This window comes from Lynx rufus, unplaced genomic scaffold (assembly GCF_022079265.1).
Source record: "Lynx rufus isolate CCGP_SWC_20201006 ecotype Redwood Valley unplaced genomic scaffold, mLynRuf1.p SCAF_2, whole genome shotgun sequence".
Classification (NCBI taxonomy): Eukaryota; Metazoa; Chordata; class Mammalia; order Carnivora; family Felidae; genus Lynx; species Lynx rufus.
Window position 1 is genome coordinate 197672202 of NW_025814834.1, and position 17943 is coordinate 197690144.

The following is a 17943-nucleotide window of genomic DNA, read 5'->3' on the forward strand; positions in this document are numbered from 1 at the left end:
ACACCAATCACGTGTCTCAAATCCCCCTCTCCTCCTCAAGCTCAAGTCCTCCACTTTGCATTCCTCACCTGGATCACTGTGCTGGCCTTCAGACGCTCAGCCTTGGGGTGTAGGCTTGCTGGGCCAGCGGCCAGGAGAGGCTGACTGAACAGAAGGAAACAGAATGGGCCAGTGGCCTCTGTGAAGTCAGGGGATGAGGCACCAGGAGTCGGAAGACAGGCATTCTGCAGGAGGGGGCCTTGTGGGAACCCTTGAGGCTGGAGTTCCAGAGGGGAACATCCAAGATGTGGCCCCAGAGAGGATGGCAGGGTCATGACGAAGGTCACCAAGGAGATCAAGGAAGGGTATTGGAGGGTTATTTGCATGGATCGACGGGACATTAGGACAGACTGCCTGACAGAAATTCTGAAGTCCTTGATGGATGGAGGGGGGTGACAGGGAGGGCAACAGATCAGGGTGATGAGAAGGGTGGCAAAGTAGAGCCAGAGGGCAGGAGTTTCAGAAAGGGAGAAAATGATACATGTACACAGGAAAAGACCCTCCAAAGTGTGAGTGGGGTTGTCCGTGAGGGCAGCGAGGATTATGGGTAGTTCTGATTTCTTCTTTATACTTTCCTGTTATTTCCTCCAAGTTTCCTACAATGAAAATTTTTTAATTTTTTTTAAATTTTTTTTTCAACGTTTATTTATTTTTGGGACAGAGAGAGACAGAGCATGAACGGGGGAGGGGCAGAGAGAGAGGGAGAACAGAATCGGAAACAGGCTCCAGGCTCTGAGCCATCAGCCCAGAGCCTGACGCGGGGCTCGAACTCACGGACCGCGAGATCGTGACCTGGCTGAAGTCGGACGCTTAACCGACTGCGCCACCCAGGCGCCCCGAAAATTTTTTAATTTTTTTAATGTTTATTTATTTTTGAGAGAGAGAGAGACAGAGTGCAAGTGGGGGGGGGGGGTGGAAAGAGAGAGAGAGGGAGACAGAATCTGAAGCAGGCTCCAGGCTCTGAGCCATCAGCCCAGAGCCCGACACGGGGCTTGAACTCACGGACCGCGAGATCATGACCTGAGCTGAAGTCGGATGCTCAACCGACTGAGCCACCCAGGCGCCCCGCTCCTGAAATGTTTTTAGAAAAGTAAAAGATAGGAAAAAATACAAATGACAAACGTCCCCTTTCACAGCATCTAGAATTTGTAATTGTAAACATCCCAAGGTCCCCTTTAAGTACCTTCTCCTCTCAGACAAGCATGATCTTTTGTTTGTTTTTTTTTTTGTTGTTGTTTTATGCATATGTATATACACTCCTAAAATAGAATATGGTGGAGGGCTTAATTTTTTCAAGTTTATTTATTTATTTTGAGAGATGGAGAGAGAGACACACACAGAGAGAGAGACAGAGACAGAGAGAGAAAACAAGCAGGGAGGGGCAGAGAGAAGAAAAGAATCCCAAGCAGGCTCCGCACCATCAGCACAGAGCCCAATACGGGGCTCAAACTCACAAACTGTGAGATCATGATCTGAGCTGAGATCAAGAGTTGGACGCTTAACCAACCGCACTACCCAGGCGCCCCAGGGTTGTTGTTTTTTTTTTTTTTAATTTTTATTTATTCTTATATTAGAGAGAGACAGCGTGCACAAGCAGAAAAGAGGGGCAGAGGGAGAGAGACAATCCTAAGCAGGCTCCATGCTCAGTGTGGAGCCCTACAAGGGGCTCCATGCAGGGCTCGATCCCACAACCCTGACCTGAGCCGAAATCAAGGGTCGGTCGCTCAGCAGACTGAGCCACCTAAGCACCCCAGAATATGGTAGGGTTTGTGCATGATTGTTTTATTTACATGGAGGAAGGTGTTCGAATAATCAGAGGCCTGAACCCTCTCTCCAGCTGAGCAGCCCAGCCGGGAGGCCATGCCCTGGGAAGACCCAGCCTTCAGTTGAAGTGCACTGGGCCATACCTGGTTGTTAAATGTTCCAGGAAAAGGGGGATTACTGCTTGCATTTCTCTGGCCAGGTTTCTACCCACTCTCATGTCTCTCAAGTTATTTATACCATAGAGATCTAGGAGGCAGAGAAAGTAATCATTATCCCCATTTGACAGACAGGGAAACTGAGGTCCGGTGAATGGCAGTAAGCTGCCAGCGTGTCACAGTGTGTTGGTAGAGGGTAAGGGACTAGAGCTTTGCCTAGATTTCTTCCCGGAAGCCCAGGCCAGTGTGCAGAAGGGTGGGGAAGAGACAAGGGACACTGGGTGGCTTGGACTTTGACCACTTGGCAATAAGGAAGAGAAATGGAAATAACCAGGGAGCTAAGGCTGGGCCATGGCTGGGAAATTATCTGGGAAGAAACAGACAGGCAGTTTACCCTCCTGGGAGGGTGCCAGGCCCATCCCTGGAGGCTAGGGCTCCCCTTCCCCTTTTCCCCATCCCCACAGTCCCCTCCTTCACTCAGGAGCAGCCTTTACAAATACACAGGTCTCAGCCCCATACCTCTGATAGATGCTGTGTGATCTTTTTTTTTTAATGCTTATTTATTTTTAGAGAGACAGAGCACAAGCGGGGGAGGGCAGAGAGAGCAGGAGACACAGAATCCAAAGCAGGCTCCAGGCTCTGAGCTGTCAGCACAGAGCCCAACATGGGCCTCGAACTCACGAACGATGAGATCATGACCTGAGAACCCACGAACGATGAGATCATTGAGATCACTGAGAACCGTGAGTTCGTGACCTGGGCCGAGTTGAAGTGGGATGCTTGACCAACTGAGCCACCCAGGCGCCCCCATGCTGTGTGATGTTTGAAAAGCCTTTCACCTGCCTGGGCCTCAAATTTCTCATCTTTAAAACAGGATAATAATCTTGAGCTCAGTATTATTCCAAGAATAAAAAGAGAGAATCCTCATCTGTGCATCTGAAAGCAGAGGCATTTAAGAGGTCCAGGCCCCCAGCCTAATTCCAAGAAGGCCCAGATGGGCTGTGTCAGGGGAACCACCTGACACTGATGGGAAGCCACATGCACTCACACACGTGACCACATGTGCCCTCCAGGGCGGCCCCTGGGAGGTAGGTGGCCTTTCGTCATCAGAAAGTTGTTGGTGGAGTGGGGTAGGGTGACGGTGACCAGGGGTCCTTTTCTTTCTGTCTTTGTAACGAAAGCAAGACATGAATAAATGCTCACTGTGAGACTTCTACAATATAGCCATGTGTAAAACAAAAAGCAAAAATCCTTCCCTCCCTCTCCGTGGGAGCCACACCTCTCTTGGTTATCACTTTGGTGTTACCGCTTGCTATTAGGAACAGCTTGTCCATAACGACGCCCACATATCTTTGCACTTTTTGGTGTGTAAGGTAAAGACCTTGAAATTGAATTGCTGGGTCACAGGTACAAGTGTCTGACCATTTGCCATGTGGATAACTCCTGCCCAACTGCCCTACTGAAAGGTTGTCTCCATGGACATAAAAATTCAAATGCCAGCCTGGGGGAGCATCAGCCCAGTGGCTTCATGAACTGTCCCCCTCTACCTCCCCCCCCCCAACTTGCCTTCCACGTTGCAAGTCTTTCTCCCCACTCGGTCCCTGCCGTGCACCGCTCCCCCGTCAGACAGCAGGTAACTGGGAAGCATGTCTGCTGAGGGATTATCAGGGCAGCCTGCCGAGACCCCCAGGGGCTTCCCGGGCCCAGTTTCAGACGGCTCCACTCCCTCCTTTGGTGTTAACGTCCTCCAGACTCCAGAGGCTCTGCGTGTTGACCCAGGTGTCAGACACACAGGGCGCACAGCTGCCACCAGTAACAGGCGTGCAGAAAGGCACACATTCAGTGGACATCTGGTGTCAGAAGTACCAAGCCAGCTCCTGCGCTTAAGGCCACAGACCAGTGCAGTGGGGGGTGCGGACGATGAAGTGCCACTGCCCAGATGCCACGTAAGTGCTTCCCAGAGGCCTGCTCTGAGGGCTGAGAAAGCCCTGGGAGGCAGCCCCAGCTCGGCCACAATGGGAAACGTGGGCATGGAGACCCGAGTGGGAATCTGGGTTCCCACTAACTCTACCACGTCCAGCTGGGTGCTCTTGGGCAAGTCCACTTCCAGATGCTGAGGACAAAACACAGGAGGGCAGGGGTCCATCCTGGCACTTTAAAGAGGCTCAGTAACCGGTAGCCAGGATATAGCTCCTACTGCGTGATCCCGCTGGGTCTACACTCTGTCTTTGAAGGTACTCTAGAGAATTTTCAAAGTGTTTTCTTATCTCATTTTTGTATCTCATTCTGTCTCATCACCCGCGTAGAGGATTTATTATCCCTGATTTTCCAATGAGAGAACAGAGACCTCCAAGACAGGGGAATAAAGTGCCTTGCTCAGCCTGGAGGACCAAAGACTCCCAGGACAGAGCCCATTCTTTGCCCAGTAAAACTAAGGCCCAGAGAGGGAAAGTGATTTGCCTGAGGTCCTACAGTAAGTCAGGAAACAGACTCTGGTCTCCCACGTAGTGCTCCTGCACCACCCATCTTCTAGAAAGAAGTAGATTCCCAACTTCACCCTGGGGCGGCCCGACCAGGCGCCCACCAGGTCACGGCAGCCACAGCCAACACGCCTACGGCCCCCATCTGGACGACGGCTGTGCCTCGGAGCCTCAGTGGCCATCTGTGCAATGGGACCACTGGGGAGGGCTGGGATCTCCGAGGCGGGCAGGCGGGCAGGCGGGCAGGCGGGTGGGTGGGGCCAGCGCCGTGACTCAGCCGGGCGGGCGGGCGGGGAAGGGCTGCCCAGCCGGTCGGACCGGCCCGGGATGCAAAAGAGCCGCCAGGGCCCGCCCGGGGCTGGGCCGCCCGGGGGGTGACGGGAAGGGAGGCCGGCCGGGCGCCGGCGAGCCCGGGACCCAGACGCGGCGCGGGCGGGCGCCCAGGCTGCGGACCGGGATGGGAGCGGGGCCCCGCGGCCGGCCGCGGCACCCGGAGCCCCGCTGAAGCGGCCGCGGAGAGCCCGCGCGGGAGCCGAGATGTGTCTGCGCCTGGGTGAGCCGCGGCGGGACGGCCCGCGAGGCCCCCGCCGCCTTCTCTGAGGGTCACTTTCCGCTCTCGGCCTCAGTTTCCCCAGCAATGCGGTGGAGGGAGGAGGGCCGCTGGTATCCTCTGGAGGTGGGGTAGCGCCTCGGCCCTCCGTCCCCACTTTCCTTTCCGGCGGAGGAGGGAACCCCCAGGCGGGAGGAGAGTCGCTGGAGAGAGCAGCGCGCGCTTGGCCCAGAAGGAGAGCAGAGGGAGGGAGACCCAGGGCCCGGGGAGCCCTGAGCCAGAGGCTCCCTGCCCTTTCGCCTCCTCAGCCTCGCAAAAGCCTCCCACCTCCAACCTTCCACTCCTCCAACAGGATCCAGACGGAGCGGGACTGGTGTGTCTCCTCGCCTCACTCCTTGGGCACAGTGATGCTGCTCTTGGGCATCAGACAGACCCCGGGGACTCCCCGCTTTCTGGCCAAGAGACCTCATGAACCGCAGTTTCCTCATCTGTAAAATGGGGGTGGTAGCACCACCTCCCAGGACTGCTGTGGGAACGAAGTTGGCTCCTGAGAGTGAAGTGCCAACCCATTGCTAAGTGCTCTAAGAATGATCACTTAGACAGGAGAGGTCAGGACTGCCCTGACACTCTGTCCGGGGCTCCAGGCACAGCCCCACACTGGCCCTGTCCCTCCAGTTTGACCAAGTCTTGGTCCTAGGAGGTTGTTGTTCGTAAGCCCAACCCTGAGCCAGGTGGTGTCTGGGCTGCCAGGCAGGTGGGTGGATGGGGCGAGGTGGGTCAGGCCCTTGGGACAAAGCTTCCTGTTTGACTAGCAGTTAATCTTCATGAGGCCATCCCAGTTCCAAGGTCCCATCCAGCCATCACCTGCCCTCTGCTCTGAGACCCAGTCCTGCTCCAGAGGGTCCTGCAGGGCCCCAGGTGTCTCAGCGACCAGCTGTGCTGGCCCCTCCCGAGTTTATATACCACAAGGTCACACAGAAGGGCTATGACAGCAGCCCTACCCTGCTGCTCCCAGGGACTGCTTCTTGGCACAGGGCCCCCAAGAATATCCACCCTAGTGATTCCTCCCTCCCTCCCTCCCTCCCTCCCTCTTCCTTCCTTCCTTCCTTCCTTCCTTCCTTCCTTCCTTCCTTCCTTTTTCTTTCTCTCTTTCTTTCTTTCTTTCTTTCTTCCTTTCTTTCTTTCTCTCTCTTTCTTTCTTTTTCTTTCTTTCGTCTTTCTTTTTCCTCCTTCTTACCTTCCTCTTTCCTTTCTTTTCCTTCCTTCCTTCCTTACTCCCTCCCTTTCTCTCGTCCTTCCTTTCTCTCTCGTCCTGCCTCCCATCCTTCCTCCCTCCCTCCCTCTCCCTTTCTCTTTCTCTCTCTCTCTCTCGCTCTCGCTCTCACTCTCTTTCCTTCTTTCTTTCATTTCTTTTAGCTACAGGGCTCCCATATATGAAATAGGATCCAACCCTTTCTGTCACAGATGAGGAGACTGAGGTGTAGGAAGGGACTTCCTAGAACTTAGTTTAGAGGCCTGGCCAGTTTCCCAGAGCTGGCAGGAATGAGGGGGCTGACAGGGCCAGGAGGCATAGTGTGTGTCCTCTGGGGCCAAGCCAGGACCCATAGGGGACATTCCAAAGAGCAGATATGAAACAGCCTGAGCTGCCCAAGGAGGAGAGATCCCTCCCCGTGAGGTGTGCAGACAGGGGCTGCATAGCCACTTGGCCACTCAGAATCTGCAGAGGAGTCTCTGATGTTCTTTTGGTCCCAGCCTCCCCCACTTGCCCTGTCCCTGTCCAGTCTCCCTGCACCAAGAGCTTGCTTCTCCCAGCACCCCCAGGGTATGCCCCACCTACCTTCCCATCTGTCTCCTCCTGGGACCCTCCTCCACTGGGAGACAAGGGTTATTCTTCCCATTTCATTATTTTTTTAAATTAATAATTTATTTAGGTAATCTCTACACCCAACGTGGGGCTCAAACTCACGACCCCAAGGTTAAGAGTCATATGCTCTTTGGACTGAGCCAGCCAGGCACCCCTCTTCCCATTTTAAAGATGAGGAGATGGGTCCTCAGAGGCTTGAGTTTCTTGCCCCAAGTCAGTTCAGCAATTGTGAGTTGACTACTATGTGCCAGGCTCTACACACCAAACTGAATCCCGAGCAGGATCTGATCCCTGCCCAGTGCACTAGGGGCTCTTTGGGGCCTAGACAGTGACTGTCAAACTTGCCGTGGTACCTTAGGGCCTGGCACAGAGCAGGCACTCTGAGCATTTGAGTAACAAACTCCTGAATGAATAAATCAGTGAATGGGGAGCTTCGTGGAAAGATCATGGACCTAGAGCTAGAGACCTGGGTTCAAGTTGTGGCCCTGTCATGCGTAACCTTGAGCACTGACAAGAACTCCTGCCCTTTATTAAGTACCACCTGTGTGCTTTTCCAGCCTTAGAGCCCCAAAGACTCTCACGAAGGTGTTGTGAACCCCTTTTCCAAATGAGGAAACTGAGGCTCAGAGAAGACAAGTCACTGACCCCAAGCCCTCCGGAAACAGACTTAGCACCCAGTGTCCACTAATCCTGCCAGGGCCTCACTCAGCCTTCTCCTCTGCCAGAGGCTGAGCCGCACCATGGCCCTGACCTGGCTGTCCCCCACAGGTGGCCTGAGTGTGGGGGACTTCCGGAAGGTGCTGATGAAGACAGGGCTGGTGCTGGTAGTGCTGGGCCATGTGAGCTTCATTGCAGCCGCTCTTCTGCACGGCACTGTGCTGCGCTACGTGGTTGCCCCACGCGATGCCGTGGCTCTGCAGTACTGCGTGGTCAACATCCTCTCTGTCACGTCCGCCATCGTGGTATGGCCAGGCGGGGAGGGTGACTGGCGAGAGGGAGCTAGAGGGGGCTTGGGGTGGGCAAGGAGAGAGCCCCGAGCCTCTGGTCTCTCAACCTCTCCCTGCCTCAGCTGCCTTGTCTATTACATGGGGATTGTAGCATTGTCCACCTGAGAGGGTCCCCGTGAGTATGAATGAGATCACGTAAAGTGATCCACGTAATGAGATCCACGTAAAGTGCGTGTCATGGTATCTGGCGCATGGTTAGTGCTCACGCTTGCGAACTGGGATTATTATGATGACAAGGAAGTAACCAAGGCAGTGCTGGACAAAAGGAAGGAGCATCAGCTGAGCTTGGGAGGGTCCAGGAGTGTTCACAGAGCTGGAGGCCCCTGAGCTGGATATTGACGGATGAGTAGGAGTTCAAAGATAGGCTGCAATTACCATAGCCCACATAGGAGGCACGCTGGGGCCAGCAAGTAGGAGAGGAAGCTGGGATGACGTTCCAGAGACAGAGAGAATGGCAGATGCAAAGGTGTGGAGGTGGGAATGGCTAAGATCTATTCTGGGGACACCGAAAAAACAAATTTGGCAGGAACTTAGCATTAGGCACGGTCTATGGTAGGTGCTCAATTAATGGTGGCCGTGGCTATGACTAGGTGTCAGTACCTGTTTGAGGAATCCACGAATGAAGGGGCCTGGCATTCTGAAGGTCACAGAGCTCTTTCCCACCTGTTAGCAGAGGTGGCTGCAGCTTTTGGGCAACATCCATCCATCAAAGCCTTGAGTTCCGTCTCTGCCACCTCCCGGCTGAGAGACTTCTTCCTCTCTCTAAGCCTAGTCTCTCCTCTACAAAGTGAAGCTCCAACAGCCCGCTCGCGCCGAGACTTAGGTGAATGGAGATCACATGCCCCAGCAAGCAGGAGAAGCCTCAGTCAGTGGGACGGGCCGGGCTGTGCAGATGTGTGGTGTCCCCTGGAGTGACCCCTGGGGTTCCCCAGTGACCCCAGTGTTCCTCTCACCAGCCTTGTAAGGAACTCCGGGAGAGCAGTGAGCTCAGGGTTAGGAGATCCACCGGGGATGGGCTCTGGGCTGGACCCCTTCAGCTTTGCCCTCATTTCCTCCGTTAATCCTCAACTGCATCTGGCAACAGGGGGCGTCTGTTACCCCCGCTTTCCAGAGGGGGAAACCAACACTGAGGATTCACCCAACCTCCTGTCGATACAAAGAAGCCAGGCTGGATCTGAAACCGTTTGTGTCTGACGCCAAAGCTAGTGTCCTTTCTGTGAGCTCATCCTGCAGACTGGGGCTTAGCCCAGAGAGCTTGGGGCACTTACGTGGGGCTGTTCAGTGAAGTAAAGCCATTGCTGGGTGGCCATCAGACCACCTGCCTCCCATGGGCTCAGCCCATTGAATTCTCCTCCATGAAGTGTTCTGACTTGTTAAAATATCAATTTTGTGCTTAGTTCCTTGCCAGTTGAGTTTACTTAGTTTATCCCCAAATCCTTCCACTCCAGAGAGACATGTCATGTATAGCCTGTGACATGGCCCTGTGACCCTGGGCTACACAGGTCCCCGTTTGAGTTAAACACCTATAGGCAGTGGGGAGTCACGGAAGGTTGTAGGCAGGGAGTTACCGGATATTAGAAACATCTCTTCGGGGCTGGACCGTGAGGAGGCAGTGCCTCTGTGCAGATGGAGGTAGTGAGGCCAAAAATGAGCGGAGATGAGGGGCCGGGGGCTTGGAGGGCTAGAGTTGGCCTCGGCGGAATCTTTACCCGGAGCTGCCCCTGACACCTGCCTGCTCTCCTTCCCCACAGGTCATCACCTCAGGCGTTGCAGCCATCGTGTTGTCACGCTACCTCCCCAGCATCCCCCTGGTATGTGGCTCCTCCTGGGAGGGGCTGTAGGGGTCGGGTGGGGGCAGCAGCCACCCCAAAGGGCCTAGCTTGCCCGGAGGGAGTGAGGCTGACCCCATGGGACCAAGCCTGACATCCGTTGACCGGTGGCCTCCCCCATCCAGCGCTGGACAGTGTTTAGTTCGAGCATGGCCTGTGCCCTTCTTTCTCTGACCTGTGCCCTGGGCCTCTTGGCCTCCATCGCCGTGACCTTTGCCACCCAAGGCCGGGCGCTGCTGGCTGCCTGCACTTTTGGAAGCCCCGGACTGCTGGTACTGGTGCCTGACTGTCCCTTCGACCCCACGCGCATTTACGTGAGTGCTCAGGCCTGGGATTGCAGGAGGGGGCAGGGCAGGGCTGGAGGAGTGGGGGGATGGGTGGTGACACTCAGGGGCTCATCAGAGGTGGGAAGGGTTCTTGGAGACCCACCCTGCATCCTGCCCCTTGTGCCCCCCCCGCAGAGCTCCAGCCTGTGCCTCTGGGGCATCTCGCTAGTGTTCTGCGTGGCAGAGAGCGTGTTTGCTCTGCGCTGTGCCCAGCTCGCCCACCAGCTGCTGGAACTGAGGCCCTGGTGGGGGAAAAGCAGCCACCACATGGTAAGGCCCGCCACCCCCTCCATCAGCCCCGACTCCCCATATTTCCTGGGAGCCCTTGCTGGGAAGCCCAGGCTGGTCTGCCCCTACCCTCTGCATGGGGCCCCTGCCTTGAGAACTGGGGCAGTTTTTCCTCCAGGATGAAAGGGAGAAGCTCGGAGGCTTAGAGAGGTCAGATCTCCCAGCTAAGTCACACAGCTGAAACCTGGCTCCCCCAAGGCCCAGGATGAGTCTTGAGGGAGAGGGAGGAGTATCTGGGTTCAATCTGGGGGCACTCCAAGGGTATGGTCTGGCTCTTGCATGGGAGGGGGTAGTGAGGTTCTTTTGCCCCAGAGATCCTCCCAGCCCTCCCCTCATCCCCTCCCCTGGGTGTCCTATAGGAGCAGACCCAGTTCCCCGGCAGCCTCTTGTGTCTCTGCAGATGCAGGAGAGCCCAGAGCCCGTGGAGGGCCATGACCTGCTGAGCTGCACCAGCTCTGAGCCGCTGACCCTCTGAGAGCTGGTGGCCCGTCCAGGCCCCGTGACCACTGGGGCCCCCTGCAACCAAGTCTGCACTGTGACCAGGTCAGGATTCCTGGAACAGACCCGAGAGGTTTCACTGGTCACTCAGGGGCCCGGGTGGGGCTTTCAACCCCTTCCCTCAGCTACCCAGCCCACTGCACTGAAATGAGACTTTATTCTGAAGTTATTAAAAAGAACAGAGATGCTCCACGTGGATGCATGCAGCAGGGGAGGGGACTCGGCCGGGGGCCCTGTGCTTCTTTCCCACACAGGGTGCTGTGGTTGGGGCTCTGGATGTGTCTGCCCATCCGTGGGCCTGTGTGTGTGTCTTTCTGAGAGAGGAAAAATATACAGAGGGATCGGTGGGTCTGTGTTCATCCGAGTGCTGAAAGGCAGGTGGGGGTTCATGGGACCCACAGCTGGGAGCCTGGAACTGCGGGGGCGGGGGGGGGTCCTTTTGCATCGTGGCCTCCAGGCCAACAAGAGCTGTGGAGCAGGAAGGGTCGAGGCCCTCCTGCAGGAAAGGACGACTCAAGGAAGCTTTTTCCTCAAACCCCCACACCTCCGGAATCCTTCCTCCTATCCAAATGAAGACAGCCTCCTCACCTGGGCATGATTCCGCCCTCCACCCAGGCTGAGAGCTACAAGGGCGGGGTGGGGGTGGGGGAGCTTGCCCGGTGGTTGGGGGAGGAGCTCGAGGCTGCGTGTGAGTCGGGGTGCGGGTGGGGGCGGGGGAGAATGGCTGAAGTTCCCTCTGGGTAAGGGAGGGCAGACCCAGCCAGAGCCTGCATCTCAATCATTGCCTAAGGGAGATATTGCCTTTTGGACTGAGGGTGCTAACCGCTTGCTTGCTGTAGGGTTGCCTTCTCCATAGACCCCAGAGTGCAGGCCCTGGGGGCGGGGGGTGTGGGCAAGGGGGGGGTGCGACCAGCCTGACCCCCAGCCTGGATAGACACAAGGAAAGGAAGCCGGGAGAGGGCCAGTGAAGGCAGGGAGGAGGGGGAACCTGGGTCCTGTCGTTCAGAACTGGGAGGCGCTGCTGGGGTCGCACTGCAGCAGACGCACGATGGACGGGTCGCTTTTGGCCCCGCGGATGAACTCCTCCAGGGACAGCTTGCCTGCGGGGCGAGGGGAGCAGTGATGCTGGAGAAGGCGGCCGCGCAGCGAGAGGAGGCCGAGCAGAGCCGCGGGAGAGGAAGGGGGAGTGGCACCCGCCCCGCCCCATCCCTGCCCCCTCACCGTCGTTGTTTGTGTCCATTTGGCGGAAGATTTTCTCGGTCCTCTTTTCTGGGGTCGACTCGTCCTCCGGCATCTTCATCACGGACGAAACCATCTTGTAAATGGCCTGAGGGGCGGGAGGGGGAGGCAGGGAGTGAGAGGAGCCTGCCCGAGCCCCCCACCCCCAGCATCCAAAACGGCCTCCACACACGCAGAAGATTGCTGCCCCCGCTTGGGTGAGGTGGAGAGATGGTCACGGAGGCGTGGGGGAACGGGAAGGGGGGTTAGTTTAGGAAGGAGTGCCTGGAGAGGCTTCCCAGAAGAGGGGGCTATTGGAGCGGGCCCTGACCAAGTTCCCTTGGAGCGCCAGGTGGGAAAGGCATTGCTGGCAGAGCAATCTGCACGTACAAAGGACCTGCAGCAGGAAGCTGAGGGGGCGCCGAGAATTTGGGGGTGGCTGAGTGCAGTGGGCCAGGAGAGAGGTTGGAGGATATCGGGACCCAGATAGCGAAGGGGCTAGAACATCGGGCTTAGGAGCTGGTGCGGGGCGCTGCGGGCTCCAGGATGAGTACCGGCTTAGGGCTGCTTTTCTGAAACTTCGGGGCCCTGGGCAGCCCGCGCTCGGCCGCCTACAGGGGGCGCTGGACGAAGGAGGTGACACTGGGCTGCGGCGCCTGTGTGGCCGGCAGGGGGCGCAGAGCCGCACTAAGGGCTGTAGGGCTCGAGGCCGCAGGGCCCAGAGAGGGCGGGGGCATTATGCAAATAAACGCAAATGAGCATCTGCCAGAGGCGGGGACAGCATGCGCTCAGTTGTGCCCAGAACTGCAGCTGCCACGTGCAGGATCTCTGGAGGCAACACGAAGGAGGATATTTGTGCTAAATGTAGGCAGAGCACGTAGGGCTTGGCCTGTGGGATAGACTGGGTCCTGGCGCCCCAGAACTCAAGGACCAGACGGATCCCCCCCGATGTTCCAGCTCTTTGCAACTGACACCTCTGCCAAGAAGCCTCCCTTCTCCCATCCCATAAACTTCCCTTGCCTCAGATCCAGATCCGGCCTCCGTACTGGTCTCTTCCGGCCTCTTTCCCTCGCATCTGTCCCCCACGCTGCCTCTGAAAGCTTTCCAAACACAGATCTCCACCGCCACGTCCCCAGCCCAGTGGGCCGCCGCCTCGCTCCCATCACACACAGGCTTCCCTCCAGGCCCACCGTGCACCCAGCTCCTTCTGGATGCTGCCCCACGCTCCTTCTGCTGCCTCCCACTCTTCTTTGGGACTCCACTTACATAGCGCTTTCTCAGGGAGGCCTTCTCTGATCCTGCCTGGGTCAAGGTCCATATGCTGGCCCAGAGCCCCCTGGGCTCTTCCTTTGGGGACACCTCTCAAAGTAATTTTGTAGGATTGCACCTAGTTTCCAGCATACAGCTAAAGATCATGGATATCTAGCTAGTACCCATATCCTCAGAACTTAGCACAGTGCCTGGCATCTGGCAGGGACTCCACGGCTTAAAAGGCTTTGGTGCCTCCCACTGCCCTCTGTACCAAGTCCAAACCATTCAGCCCTGGTCACTCAAGGTACTTCTCGTTTGGTCCCTGCTGACCTCTCCATCATCAGGCCTCCCCTGGTGAGTGACCCTGCCACAACCAACCCCTCCATGCCTTTCAGGTTTCCCAGAATATACAGCCTCTTCCTGGAATAATAGTACTAGCTACCACTTGTCAGTCTCCTGCCGTGTGCCAGGTACTTTACAGGCATTATTTCTTAACCTCACAACGGCCCTGAAAAGCAGGTATCGTGATCCCCATTTTCCAGATAAGAAATGGAGGCTTGGAAAGGGAATTGACGGCAGAGACTGAATTAGAATCCACTCCTTCAGAGTTGTGGGATAGATGCTTGTGGGTAGTGATGACCAGCAGGGATTTTGAAGTAAGATGGACTTGGAGTGGCATCCTGGTTCCACTAATGTGGAAGCCTTGGACAAATCCTTATGTGTAGCCTTGGACAAGTCCTTAACCTCTGTGAACCTGTTTCCTCATTTCTCCCTCATTAGGATTGTCCAGACGATTGAATGAGACACTGTTGTAGTTAGAATAGTAGCTGGCTGGAGTAAGTGGTCAGCAAACAGCAGCTCATAATATAATCATTACTCATCCACCACATCCTCAGGCCTTCCCTGCCTTTCAGTCCCCTAGACTCCAGATGCCACATTTAGCTAGTCAGTGCAGACTTCTTCTCTCCCACCAGAGTGGGAGCCCCAAGAGGCCAAGACGCAGCGTTTTCCCTTGTGGTGTGTCCACAGGGTTGGGTCCTGAGCAGGATGGCCAGGTGACTTAGAGAGTGACTGCTCCCCTCGTGACAGCCCTCTCCTGGGCCTCCTAATTAATTGTCTGGAATTGTGCACTGTTTCATTGGAGCCAACTTGTAATTAATCAGTCACTGGGATTTGCAGAGCTCTGTCTGCACCGGCTGTCTCGGGCTGCCCGGCTGCCATAAAGGAAATCAGGGCTTACGTAGCAGAGGTCAGCCAGGCAGGGGTCCTGAGGAGGCTGAAGGAATGAAGCTGGGCATGACTGATGTCTTGGGTTTGGCGCCCCCAACAGGGCTGAGATTTACCAGTATAGAGCAGTGCAACCACACGAAGTGGTAAAACGTGAACATCTCTCATATTGGTTGGTATGTTCAATCCCTGAGCTGTTGCTGTTTTCCATCACCCTGATTGCCCCAGCCCTTCCACCAGGACCCCCAGAACTTCCCACTGTCCGTCAGCTAGAGAGTTCATGCCTGGTCCATGGGGGTCACAAACATTAAGGCTTTACCCCTAGCGATAGACACAGGGAGGGCAGCGCATCCCCAAGCAGCCCATGCTAGTCTAGCTCAAGAGAGCATACCCCGATGCTTAGCAAGAGAGAAGCCAAAGCAAGAATCCAGTAGGGGCCGGATGCAATGGAAGGGGAAGCAGCAGAGCCGAGGAACCAGAGGGAAAGGATTCAGAGAGGCAAAAGGAAAGAGCAAGAGCTTGTGCAAAGCTGTGCAGTGGGATTACTCAGGGCATATCCTAAGGATGTTGAAAAGGCCACTCTGGCTAGAGCAGAGAATGTGCAGAGGAGAGAATAGCAACCGACAGCATCTAACATTTGCCAAGTAACAATCATATGGAGGACTCTCTTCTCTCCTGCTAGAGCCCCTGTCCCACTTTATACCTGCAACAACCTGGTGCTGTAGGGAGCTAACACCCTCACTATATGGGTGAAGAAACACAGGCTCAGGCAAAAAGTGAACTAAGAACTGGATAGATAGACTAGAACCAGAGCCCTGATGGACTTCAATGCTGGGCCAGGGGGATAGGCACTCTGGAAGATTGAGCTAATATATACTACACTTAAACTTGTACTAAGAAAGAGCATTTATATCAGGTCCTTAAATCTCCCTGTGAGGTCAGTATCACCATCCCCATTTTACAAATGGGAAATCTAAGAGTTGAAGCCAACTCCAGAACTAGAAGCCAGATCCCTTTCTAGGGGCAACTCTGAGTGGTGGCCGGCTTGAACTTGACTCCACCACATACATGCTGTGTGACCTTGAGCAAGTCACTTCACCTCTCTGAGCCTCACGGGGTTATTGTAAGGATGCACTGGCTCATGGATATAAACATATCACTTAGTACTAGGTTTTTAATGGGCCCTCAGTCAGTTGAAAGGTGGCTGGGTATCCTCATGGAAAGTGGATGGTGGACCCAAGGTAGTCCACTTACAGGCTGTGTGGCTTTGGGCCAATGTCTTTACCTGAGCATTCATTTTCTCCTGAGTAAATGAGGATCAATGAAACATAACTGGCCTGTACTCTGAAGAAATGTCAAGTTTTGAAAGACAAAGACTGAGGAATTATTACAGATTACAGGACTCTAAAGAGACACAACAATGAAATGCAATGTGTGATCCTCAACCTGGGTAAAAAGTGCCTTACGGAACATTTCGAGACAGTTGACAAAACTGGAATATGGTCCGTAAGTTAGATAATAGCATTTATCTACGTTAGAAAATAGTTTCTACATTAAATGTCCTGACTTTGATAATTATATTATGCGTCATGTAAGAGTATGTTCCTGTTCTTAGGAAATATATCCTGATGTATTCAGGGGTGGAGGGTCATGTTCAGAACAACAGCAAAGCATTGCACACACGCTCGCATGCCCGTAATGATAAAGCAAATATGGCAAAAGTTAATTGGTGAATCTGGGTAAAGGATATATGACAGTTTTCTCAACTTTTCTTTAAATTGGAAACCAGTTCCTAATAGTTTTTTAAATGGGTCACAAGAGTAGCACCCGCCACTACCTACCCACAAGGGCTCTCGAGAGGATGAAAGGGAATGGGGGGTGCCAACTGCTGGGCCCTGCATCTGGCATTCTGAGGGGTCCAGGGGCCCACCTGCACAATCTCGAGCATCTCCTCGCGGCTGATGTAGCCGTTGCCATCCAGGTCATACATGCTGAAGGCCCACATGAGCTTCTGCTCCAGGCGGCCACGCGAGGTCACGCTCAGCGCGATGATGAACTCCCGGAAGTCAATGGTGCCATCGCTGTTGGTGTCAAAGGTGCGGAAGACGTGCTCGGCAAATTTGGAGGCGTCACCATAGGGGAAGAAGTTGGCGTAGATCTTCTTGAACTCGTCCACGTTGAGGATGCCCGTGGGGCAGTCCTTGAGGAAGCCCTTGTACCACTCCTGCAGCTCCAACTCCGAGAACTCCGTGTTCTCCCGCAGGTCCTGCAGCATCTCTGGCCGCAGCTTGCTGTTCTGCTTGCCCATGGCCACCAAGCCAAGTCCCACCTGGATTCCCGAGGGGGTCAAGGGGTAGAGAGGAAATGGTCAGGCCCTCTCGGCCCCTTGACGCCACTCCAGGAAGGCCCCCCAGACACCAGGCTCTCCAGTCTCTCATTTGACCCAATGAAAGAGAGCAGCTGGCCCAAAGTCAACAGCCCATACCCCGGCATCCTGCCCGTGACACGCTCCACACCATTTCCCAGGACCTTACAGTTTCCCAGGGAACAGACCAGGAGACGGAGGAAGGGAAGGGGACTCACATTTACCGGAGAGCCTTCTCAGTGCCGGCCACTGGGCTTTCACAAGTGAATATCATTTCACACTCACAAAGTGAAGTCCAGGAGTTAGCCCCGCTTTACAGAGGAGAAGGCAGGCTCAAGGAAGTGAGGTGACCTGTTTCAGGTCGCAAAGCCGTGGAGTGACAGGGCTGCCTCCCAGAGTTGCCCAGGGAGGTGCAAAAAGGCCTTCTGGTCCTCTTCCCTCTTCCCTCCTGCTCCTTCTTTGCCTCGCATATGCCTGCTCATTACAAAATACACCTGCAGCCCAGATACTGACCTGTTCTCTCCCCCCACACGTGTGTGCCTGACAAAGGCCAGTGTAAGATAGATGTTAACCTAGGCTCCAGAGCCAGACCACCTGGGTTTGAATCTCAGGTCTGCCTCTTGCCAGCTAGGTGACCTTAGATGAGTTCCTTATACTCTCTCTGCCTCATCTGTAAAATGAGGGTAATAGTACCTACCTCATTATTGTGGGGATTAAATTAGTTAATACATGTGAAGCACTTAGAATGATGCCTACACGTATATGTGCTACATAAGTGTCAAATAAAAATGATTTATGTGTACCCAGATGCCACAAGACTCATGCACAACAACATACAAATGAATACACACTGACACATATTAATGCTACATAGCTCACCAAATCCATACACTGGCTCCCAGGCCACTCACATACCACCATGGGTCACCATGCCTCCACACCACATTCCCTCTGCTCCACAACTCACATGTACTGACACACACGGCACCACTCACGAACAGCTCCCATACCCTGTGCATCAAGACACCAGCCCACGACCCCACATGTCTCACAAATGCCATCACAAGCCAACTCCCATGCTG

The 17943-nt window shown here is 55.0% G+C and overlaps 2 protein-coding genes across 5 annotated transcripts; one reads left to right on the forward strand and one right to left on the reverse strand.

Annotated features, from left to right (window-relative positions):
* The first annotated feature begins 4975 nt into the window (after positions 1-4975).
* On the forward strand, positions 4976-10971 carry TMEM54 (transmembrane protein 54). Of its 4 annotated transcripts, none has more exons than XM_047085944.1 (6): positions 4976-4991; positions 7621-7814; position 7968; positions 9914-10002; positions 10150-10284; positions 10703-10971. In XM_047085944.1, exons 1-6 carry the CDS (start codon positions 4976-4978, stop codon positions 10775-10777), a joined length of 510 nt encoding a protein of 169 aa, XP_046941900.1. In that variant the 3' UTR covers positions 10778-10971. The 4 variants fall into 4 exon arrangements, with proteins under 4 accessions (XP_046941900.1, XP_046941899.1, XP_046941896.1 ...); XM_047085943.1 differs by lacking the exon at position 7968 and adding an exon at positions 9611-9677; XM_047085940.1 differs by lacking the exon at position 7968 and adding an exon at positions 9611-9670 and having other exon boundaries at positions 9814-10002.
* Positions 10972-11802: 831 nt separating this feature from the next.
* HPCA (hippocalcin) lies at positions 11803-16804 on the reverse strand. Its single transcript, XM_047085826.1, has 3 exons — positions 16427-16804; positions 12022-12127; positions 11803-11900 (listed from the first exon to the last, which is right to left on the reverse strand). Exons 1-3 carry the CDS (start codon positions 16802-16804, stop codon positions 11803-11805), a joined length of 582 nt encoding a protein of 193 aa, XP_046941782.1.
* Positions 16805-17943: the final 1139 nt, after the last annotated feature.